The 10,316-nt window shown below is 37.1% G+C and overlaps 2 protein-coding genes across 2 annotated transcripts; both read left to right on the top strand.

Annotated features, from left to right (window-relative positions):
* Positions 1-591: 591 nt before the first annotated feature.
* On the top strand, positions 592-1,583 carry LOC148692958 (putative aldehyde oxidase 4). Its single transcript, XM_088680503.1, has 3 exons — positions 592-724; positions 868-1,077; positions 1,329-1,583. The coding sequence occupies exons 2-3, from the start codon at positions 895-897 to the stop codon at positions 1,566-1,568; spliced, it is 423 nt and encodes a 140-aa protein (XP_088536629.1). The 5' UTR covers positions 592-724; positions 868-894; the 3' UTR covers positions 1,569-1,583.
* Positions 1,584-1,684: 101 nt separating this feature from the next.
* Positions 1,685-8,871, top strand: LOC137742011 (indole-3-acetaldehyde oxidase-like). The gene is made up of 9 exons (XM_088679450.1): positions 1,685-1,722; positions 3,396-3,684; positions 3,828-4,037; positions 4,289-4,507; positions 5,601-6,566; positions 7,120-7,215; positions 7,395-7,493; positions 7,881-8,070; positions 8,343-8,871. Exons 1-9 carry the CDS (start codon positions 1,685-1,687, stop codon positions 8,558-8,560), a joined length of 2,325 nt encoding a protein of 774 aa, XP_088535576.1. The 3' UTR covers positions 8,561-8,871.
* The last annotated feature ends 1,445 nt before the right edge of the window (positions 8,872-10,316 follow it).

The raw sequence follows: 10,316 nt of genomic DNA, 5'->3' as shown, positions 1-10,316 counted from the left end.
CCTTCATTTGGTGTTGTGGACATGAAGCTACAAGTGATTTAAAACGTTCATAATAAGATGGGAACGACTCACCTTGATTTTGTTGAATGCCACTAATTCGTTTCCTCAAGAGAATGATCTTTGCAGTGGGAAAGAATTTCTCTAAGAATGCACGTTTCATACTTTCCCAAGAATTGACAGTTCCAGGAGACAATTCAAACAACCAATCTTTGGCCTTGTCCATAAGTGAGAATGGAAAGACCTTTTGTCTTTTTTTGTTTGAATTTGTTTTGTTTCCTCGTTTGTAATAGTTATTGACTGTTTTCACAAAACAGTGGGTGTGCTACAACTTCAGTGTTAATTGTTTCTTCTATAATTCTTTTGTTTCAACTGACTATGTATCTTTTCCATTTTTTTATATGTCTTCTTGAGCGCTTCTAGCTCGTGACACAAAAGTACTTATCTCATTCATGACCATCAATTTGTAGGTGAGGCAGTCTATGTAGACGACATTCCATCTCCGAAAAATTGCTTACATGGAGCGTTCATTTATAGTACAAAGCCTTTGGCTAGAGTGAAGGGAATAAAATTTGAACCTAAATCACATCCAGGAGTTACTGCACTGATATCTTTCAAAGATATTCCCAAGTCTGGGGAGAACATTGGGTCTAAGAATTTTCTTGGTACAGAACCTCTGTTTGCTAATGATCTTACAGAATGGGCTGGTCAGCGTCTTGCTTTCGTGGTAATTCAACGATCTTGTGATTATATCTAACGATCTTAGTTGGGATGAATGCCAATCGTTATCCATAATTGTAGACTATACACATAATTTTTCTCCTTTCCTTGGATGTGTGTCAGTTTACTCATCAAAAGAAAGTTTTGTAGGTAGCAGATACGCAGAAACATGCAGATATGGCTACAAACTTTGCGGTGGTTGATTATAACATGGAAGATGTAGATCCACCTATCTTATCAGTCGAAGAGGCAGTTAAGAGAGCAAGTTTTTTTGAGGTCCCTCCTTTCTGCTATCCGAATCAGGTCGGTGACATATCAAATGGAATGGCTGCAGCTGATCACAAGATTATTTCTGCTGAGGTATTTGAAATCAATATGACATTCTTTCTTTGTTTCCCGGTCTCCTTCCCACACTAATGTTCTGCCCTTTTTGTACTTTTCTATGTTCCAGTAATTTGGATTTTGGATATTCAACTTTGTTCCTTGGTTTTATTTATATACATAGAAAGGACTTGTGAAATGGGAGAAAATACGAGTATAAGAGAATGTTGGCTTGGTTTTCAAGTAGAACCGCCCACTAACTTACAAATCCATGCATATCTTGCTTTCAGATCAAACTTGGTTCACAATACTATTTCTACATGGAGACACAAACAGCCCTTGCTGTACCAGATGAAGACAACTGCATGGTGGTTTACACTTCAAGTCAAATGCCTGAGTCTACACACTCTACAATTGCAAAATGTCTTGGTATTCCTGAAAATAATGTTCGTGTAATTACAAGAAGGGTCGGAGGGGGCTTCGGTGGAAAGGCCATGCAATCAATGCCTGTGAGTATAATACCTACATAAATCTCTATATTCCTTCTTTATTACTGTCTATCTAATCGTGGACGAGATTGTCCGTTTAACTGTAGATTAAGCACTTGTTATCACAGTGAACATGAATATAATACTTCTGTTAGACAATGAATGGAACCCAAAAACTTAAGCGGGCCAACATTGTGTATTAAGCTAACATTCTGCGCACATACAACTCCTATCCTGCATGTGGAGAGTACACAAATGCAGATTAAGAGAAACATACTGGTGTAGTCTCATTATGCACCTAGAAATTTAGACATAAGTTGGGAATGAGTGTAGGAGGTTTTTTAACCGAAGAACTTCCAACCAAGCCCTTATATATACACATACACATAGATGTAGATATATAGTTCATATATAAAATGATATTTGATTCTGACCCATATAAGTTTTTTACCAGCGCACCAATAAAACTTGATCATGGTGTCAAGTGGGAGATCTTAGGATCCTGCAACTACAACCTCCCTGCGAATGTTGAACTCTGTATGATTTTAAAATGATCAATAACGTTCATGTTAAAAAATGTTTGTTGAATATAATGTCTTGGCTCTCTAGTGGTGCAGAGAGGTGTACACGTGAGGCGAAGTTTTAGAAAATAAAGCAATAGTTAGCATTTAGTGTCAGTTCTGGGAATAGTGGTAAATCAAATTGTTCTATGTGCTACTAGAGTTGGAGACCTTCGATGCATATCATTCTGATCGTACTACTCTAAACCTCCAACTTTTTTTTAAATTTCAGGTTAGTTATCCTTCACATACATGATTATATGGATGTCTAATTACTAAGCATCCTTTTATTTTTTTTTATGGGTGGTGGGAGGGAGGGCTAGCACACTACAGCCCGAACAAAATGAAAAACAAAAAAAAAACAACCACCAAACTCTAAAAACTGCTAACGAACCAAGAGATAGCAGCTTTCCAATAGCTCCCACGAAATCTTCAAAAATCCTTCTATTCCTCTTCATCCAAACCACCCAAAACAAGGTGAGGATCATAGTGCCCCCCATAACCCTAGCTTTCTTTCCCTTCAAACCATAGTGTGAGCCCCACATAAACTTAGCTTTCTTTCCCTTCAAACCATAGTGTGAGACCCAAGTTAAACAAAGTGAGGATCATTGTCTCTTTTTTTTGGTATTGGACTTAGTTTGCAGGCCTGTTCTCTGCTCCAAAATGTTCCCTTTTATCTAGTTGAGAAAATTGTAGTATGATTTATTCATTAACAATTATGTTTAGGATTAGAATGACTGGTTCTTGTTTTTTTCCCGCTGGTCGGTCATGTTAAAGTAGTGGGAGTTTGAATTATATACTTATGATATGCTTATAGAAAGGTCTCATTTTCCATCTTTTGAGATCATTCTTTTATATAAGAAACAAAATCTTAATGAAACCAAAATTGACAGAATACAAAGTGATGACCAGTTGTGGGCAATTTGTTCACCTGCTATATAGCATTGTGTCCTCCTCCCGCTGTCTCTCACTCTTTTGCTCTCTTGCTTTCCCTGGAGAGAGAGAGAGAGAGAGAGAGATATATATATATATATATATATATATATAATTTTTTAACAGATCATGTTTCAAATGATTCTCTTTGTATCTTTATGGCACCAAGCTTTCGTTGACCTTTTGTCTTTTTTTGTTTGAATTTGTTTTGTTTCCTCGTTTGTAATAGTTATTGACTGTTTTCACAAAACAGTGGGTGTGCTACAACTTCAGTGTTAATTGTTTCTTCTATAATTCTTTTGTTTCAACTGACTATGTATCTTTTCCATTTTTTTATATATATCTTCTTAAGTGCTTCTAGCTCGTGACACAAAAGTTCTTATCTCATTCATGACCGTCAATTTGTAGGTGAGGCAGTCTATGTAGACGACATTCCATCTCCGAAAAATTGCTTACATGGAGCGTTCATTTATAGTACAAAGCCTTTGGCTAGAGTGAAGGGAATAAAATTTGAACCTAAATCACATCCAGGAGTTACTGCACTGATATCTTTCAAAGATATTCCCAAGTCTGGGGAGAACATTGGGTCTAAGAATTTTCTTGGTACAGAACCTCTGTTTGCTAATGATCTTACAGAATGGGCTGGTCAGCGTCTTGCTTTCATGGTAATTCAACAATCTTGTGACTATATCTAACGATCTTAGTTGGGATGAATGCCAATCGTTATCCATAATTGTAGACTATACGCATAATTTTTCTCCTTTCTTTGGATGTGTGTCAGTTTACTCATCAAAAGAAAGTTTTGTAGGTAGCAGATACGCAGAAACGTGCAGATATGGCTACAAACTTTGCGGTGGTTGATTATAACATGGAAGATGTAGATCCACCTATCTTATCAGTCGAAGAGGCAGTTAAGAGAGCAAGTTTTTTTGAGGTCCCTCCTTTCTTGTATCCGAAACAGGTCGGTGACATACCAAATGGAATGGCTGCAGCTGATCACAAGATTATTTCCGCTGAGGTACTTGAAATCAATATGACATTCTTTCTTTGTTTCCCGGTCTCCTTCCCACACTAATGTTCTGCCCTTTTTGTACTTTTCTATGTTCCAGTAATTTGGATTTTGGATATTCAACTTTGTTCCTTGGTTTTATTTATATACATAGAAAGGACTTGTGAAATGGGAGAAAATACGAGTATAAGAGAATGTTGGCTTGGTTTTCAAGTAGAACCGCCCACTAACTTACAAATCCATGCATATCTTGCTTTCAGATCAAACTTGGTTCACAATACTATTTCTACATGGAGACACAAACAGCCCTTGCTGTACCAGATGAAGACAACTGCATGGTGGTTTACACTTCAAGTCAAATGCCTGAGTCTACACACTCTACAATTGCAAAATGTCTTGGTATTCCTGAAAATAATGTTCGTGTAATTACAAGAAGGGTCGGAGGGGGCTTCGGTGGAAAGGCCATGCAATCAATGCCTGTGAGTATAATACCTACATAAATCTCTATATTCCTTCTTTATTACTGTCTATCTAATCGTGGACGAGATTGTCCGTTTAACTGTAGATTAAGCACTTGTTATCACAGTGAACATGAATATAATATTTCTGTTAGACAATGAATGGAACCCAAAAACTTAAGCGGGCCAACATTGTGTATTAAGCTAACATTCTGCGCACATACAACTCCTATCCTGCATGTGGAGAGTACACAAATGCAGATTAAGAGAAACATACTGGTGTAGTCTCATTATGCACCTAGAAATTTAGACATAAGTTGGGAATGAGTGTAGGAGGTTTTTTAACCGTGTAGGAGGTTTTTTAACCAAAGAACTTCCAACCAAGCCCTTATATATACACATACACATAGATGTAGATATATAGTTCATATATAAAATGATATTTGATTCTGACCCATATAAGTTTTTTACCAGCGCACCAATAAAACTTGATCATGGTGTCAAGTGGGAGATCTTAGGATCCTGCAACTACAACCTCCCTGCGAATGTTGAACTCTGTATGATTTTAAAATGATCAATAACGTTCATGTTAAAAAATGTTTGTTGAATATAATGTCTTGGCTCTCTAGTGGTGCAGAGAGGTGTACACGTGAGGCGAAGTTTTAGAAAATAAAGCAATAGTTAGCATTTAGTGTCAGTTCTGGGAATAGTGGTAAATCAAATTGTTCTATGTGCTACTAGAGTTGGAGACCTTCGATGCATATCATTCTGTTCATACTACTCTAAACCTCCAACTTTTTTTTAAATTTCAGATCTTGAGCTTTCTAGTGGTGGGGAGAGGGTGTTGTGTTCTTTAGCGGTGGTGAGAGGCCTACTAGAATATAAATGATTGCTGGTGTGTTTCCTGATAAATTACGATTCTTCAGGATCAATAGTAAACCAATAAACTTTATCTTACACATGCGTGCAGACACCATACACACTCACACACACATAATATATACGTGCAAATATATATATATATATATATATCACTTACTATGTTTATGGTTTTTTTAGTACTTGATTCCCAATGCCCAATAGAATATAAAGCTGCTGCAATTCTGATGTTTAGGTCGCAACTGCATGTGCTCTTGCAGCACACAAATTACATAGACCTGTACGGATATATCTCAATCGCAAGACTGATATGATAATGGCTGGAGGAAGGCATCCCATGAAGATAACTTACAGTGTGGGATTCAAGTCTGATGGGAAGATTACAGCTTTAGAACTTGAGATATTGATAAATGCAGGGATTTCCATAGACTTTAGTCCATTATTGCCAAAAAGTATTGTGACTGCACTTAAGAAGTATGACTGGGGTGCCCTGGCTTTCGATATCAAGGTGTGCAAAACAAACACTCCAAGTAGGTCTGCTATGCGGGCCCCTGGGGAGGTGCAGGGGTCATTTATCGCTGAAGCTGTAATTGAACATGTAGCATCCATCCTTTCTATAGAAGTAGATTCTGTGAGAAGCGTTAATCTTCACACATCTCACAGCCTTGATTTGTTTTACAAGCAGAGCGCTGGTGAACCCCTGGAGTATACTTTACCATTGATATGGAACAAGTTGTCCATGTCTTCAAGCTTTAACCCAAGGACTGAGATTGTAAAAGAATTTAATAGGTGTAATAAATGGCAGAAAAGAGGAATTTCTCGAGTACCGATATTGTATGAAGTGTCATTGAGGCCAACTCCGGGAAAAGTAGGCATTTTAAGTGATGGGTCTGTTGTTGTTGAAGTTGGAGGAGTTGAACTGGGTCAGGGGCTCTGGACGAAGGTAAAACAGGTGACAGCTTTTGCTCTTGGTTCGATTCAATGTGATGGTAGTGGAGATTTCTTGGATAAAATACGGGTGGTGCAATCAGATACATTGAGCTTAATTCAAGGGGGAATGACTGCTGGGAGCACTACATCTGAGACAAGCTGTGAGGCAGTTAGACTTTGCTGTAATATTTTGGTTGAGAGGTTAGCTACTCTCAAGGGGAGATTGAAGGAGCAAATGGGCTCTATTAACTGGGAGACTCTTATTCAGCAGGTATTCTATTTGGATTGAGGGGAGGGCTTATTTCACTCGTGTGCTCCTTTGTTGGAATGCAAATAACACTACCATAATAGCATGTTATTTGCAGTCTCCCAGAGGAGTGCAGGGAGAAAAAATAGCAATCACCATGAAATTATTGATGCATCATTTTTTTCTTTTGAAACATTTCATTAACTTATTGATTTGTTTCAAATCCATGCCATGACGCTCCAATAGTTCACACACTGAATCTGGAAGAACCCAAGAAACTCAACCCCAGACAGAATAATTGACATTGAGCCACAATTTTCTTATGAGTACAAATAAAACTTAATGAGTTATCAAACTTTCAAGCTTGCCCTACTTCCCAGTGGCTTCTCCTTATAGCTTTTGAAGGCCACTGAAACACCAAACTCTCTCCAAGAAATATATATCAAACAAAAATAAAAATCAAATAAAAAATAAATAAAAAATAAAAAATAAAAAAAACTCTCTTTAACTTGCATTTTTCTTTATTCCCAAATTTGATGTAGTTGTTGCAGTTTATATTTCTTCTGTCAAAATGCAGGCATCCATGCAAGATGTGAACTTATCAGCAAGTTCTTATTATGTCCCTGATTCTGCTTCCATGGCATACCTTAACTATGGTGCTGCTGTGAGTGAGGCAAGTTTGTGTTGACCGTCTTACTCCTTCATTTTCATTCATGTGTATTGTTGAATTTTCGGCAAGATGCAGATTTACATAATGCAGAGCAAATCATAGTGCAACGTCACAGTCATAGAGACCAGTTTTTTCTCATTTAAAATTTATAGATTAATAACATTGAAACTACTTGATCACAGGTGGAGGTAAACGTTCTGACTGGACAAACCACAATTCTGCGATCGGATATTATCTACGATTGTGGTCAGAGTCTCAACCCTGCTGTGGATTTAGGACAGGTTAGCCTGATTGAACTTGCTACTCAGATTTTTATAATGTTTACATACATTTTTTTTATTTTTTTGCGTTTTCTTTTAATTAAGCTCTACCTAGATTTTGTTGTTTGCATTGCTAATCAGTAGGTTCTGCCTTGGAGAATTTTTCAAATTCCATTGTAAGAAAAGTTAGTAGTTCGGTTTATTTTATAAATTTTTAGGTACTTCCGTTCTTTAGCGTCTTTAGGCTTTCTCTGTTCGAAGAAGTGTAGCATTTTCATCATCTAGTCATCTTTGGAATAAGAATCCTAGTTTTCAACTTTTCTACAATCTGTTAAGATCCATAATGCCAGTTCACTGGCACGTAGTTAATGTGGTTTAGTTAAGTTTGACATTACATGTTTCTTGCAGATCGAAGGTTCTTTTGTTCAGGGTATTGGGTTTTTCATGCTTGAAGAATACTCGGAAAACTCTGATGGGTTGGTGATTTCAGAAGGTACATGGACATATAAGATTCCTACGGTGGACACCATACCCAAACAGTTCAATGTTGAAGTATTGAACAGTGGGCATCATAAAAAACACGTGCTCTCTTCAAAAGGTCTGCCATGCCGTTCCTTGCATACTTCTACTTATCCCAACTACAACTGATACCAGAAAAGTATTTTGTGTGATTAAAAGTAGGCGAATTTTGAAAAAATTGAGATTATGTTGTTACAAAAATTGAAGAGTCGAAAATTTTGTGTTATTACATAAATTGGAAAGCTGAAAATTTTATGTTAGTATGAACATTTCAATTAAAGAAGAGCATGTTTCATCATAAAATTTGAAAAGTGTTGTGTGAAACTCACACATTGAAAATCGTTTGCGCAGCTTCTGGTGAGCCACCATTACTTCTTGCGGTTTCTGTTCACTGCGCTACAAGGGCTGCCATTAAAGAATCAAGAAAACAGCTTCTTCAGTGGGGCGGCCTAGATGGATCGGCATCAATATTCCAGTTAGACGTTCCTGCTACCATGCCTGTTGTGAAGGAGCTGTGTGGACTGGAAGCTGTGGAGAGGTACTTGGAATGGATTGTAGGCAGAGAATAAACGTACGTTATGGCTGGAAGGCATGATCATGCTAGTTAATTTGTCCATCACAGCCAAAGAACCTAAAATGTGAGTCAATCGCCGTCACTTGATCTCAATAAGGATACGAATATAGGTTTTTCAACAGATTTTAGGTCTGTTTATAGTGCAAAACCAATAAAAAAACGAGAATTGGCAATAGATGAACCATTCCATCTCACGTTACTTGTGTTTAGGTTCGTTGTCCAGTTTTTGAACATTACTGTTGAATAAGCTTTTATCTGTAAGACAACTAAACACGAACGATCTTATTATACCTTTTGTGTTTGCAACTTGTATTGAGGCAAATTGTGTTAGACCAAGGTTCATTCGACCGGAGAATGGTTCGTAATCTCGGAGATTGGGTTGTTTTCTGTCTATATTTTTATTTGAGGAAAATTCTATGCAGTGAGAGTGTTTAGAATTGGGGTCATTATTGTTCAAACACTGATTCCCAAGAGTGCTGAATTAAACCCCTATACCGTGAAACGGTGTACTAGGTTGGTGAAGGAACCCAGTAAGCTGCAGAGAATAACAATAATAGTAAAACATAAGAGCATTTGGGCTCCTTAAATGAGCTCCTAGCTATAATTTAGGGAGGATCTCAAAATAATCAACTCTATTCATGCTTTGTATCCACCTCTTAGGGATGCCTAAGCGCTAGGCGGTTGACCACTGCCACAATTAATCCCTATCTATTTATAAAAATAAGAAAGGGCGCCTAGATCTTCCTAGATGCCTGTCCAGTTACCTAAGCTGCCTAGCTCGCCTTGGCGAGCATAGATATCTTTCATCTTACATTTTATCTTTTCAATAAATTGTAGGAGACTTGTTAGATACTTGTATGAACACTCATTATATCCTTGCTCCCCATATTTACAACATGATCTAGTACTTTATAATTCATATATTGTTGGAAATAAAATAGAGAGTAAGAGAGAATACAAAGAGACAAGTGAGCAAGTTGAGGACAAATCAAGGTGTGTCTCCTTTCTCATTAGAGTGCCTATTTATTGGCGTAAGATTTACATAGAAAGGTGTTCAACTATTAAGATATTACATATTTGACCCAGAACTGAACAACATAATAAATATTGTTAATAACACTCCCCTTGGGTGTTCACCAATCAATGGTAGTTGCCTCGACAAACCTTACTTGGAAAACCCAGTGGGAAAACACCTAAGCGAACTAGAAATCAGGCACCACGATTATGAAATATTGGTGCCTCGCTAAAATCTTGATAGGACAACCCAATGGGATAAAAATTTGGTTGAAGGGAAAAAGAGCACAACACGCTTATATGTCTATTATAGCATATTGTCGAAGACTCCGCCTAATGAATAACTCTGGCGAATACACGCCATATACACAAATCGCTTTATAGACTCTCCAAAAGTTCTACCGTAACTCTTAACTCTTTCAAGAATATGTTGCAACAATAATTTTAGTTCAAACGAACAAAAGTACTCATTGAGGTAATATAAACCAAATTTATCTAGAATAGGTATTGAGTACATATTTTGAGCTTTATGCTCTTAAATTGAAATCTTTGGATACAAATTTTATGGCATTTTCATACTTTAAGAAATGGCTTTGAGAGATAAATTCTCAAGTGGTTAGTATGCAGTCTCCACATGCCATAAGTCTCACATCTAAAGTAACATTGTACTTATAGAAATATGGCTACATATATGATGACAAAAAAATGCTCATATCTATTATGAAGCATCATGCCAT

Source organism: Pyrus communis, chromosome 11 (genome assembly GCF_041283825.1).
Source record: "Pyrus communis isolate YQ-2024b chromosome 11, ASM4128382v1, whole genome shotgun sequence".
Classification (NCBI taxonomy): domain Eukaryota; kingdom Viridiplantae; phylum Streptophyta; class Magnoliopsida; order Rosales; family Rosaceae; genus Pyrus; species Pyrus communis.
This window is presented reverse-complemented; position numbering and strand designations above follow the sequence as displayed.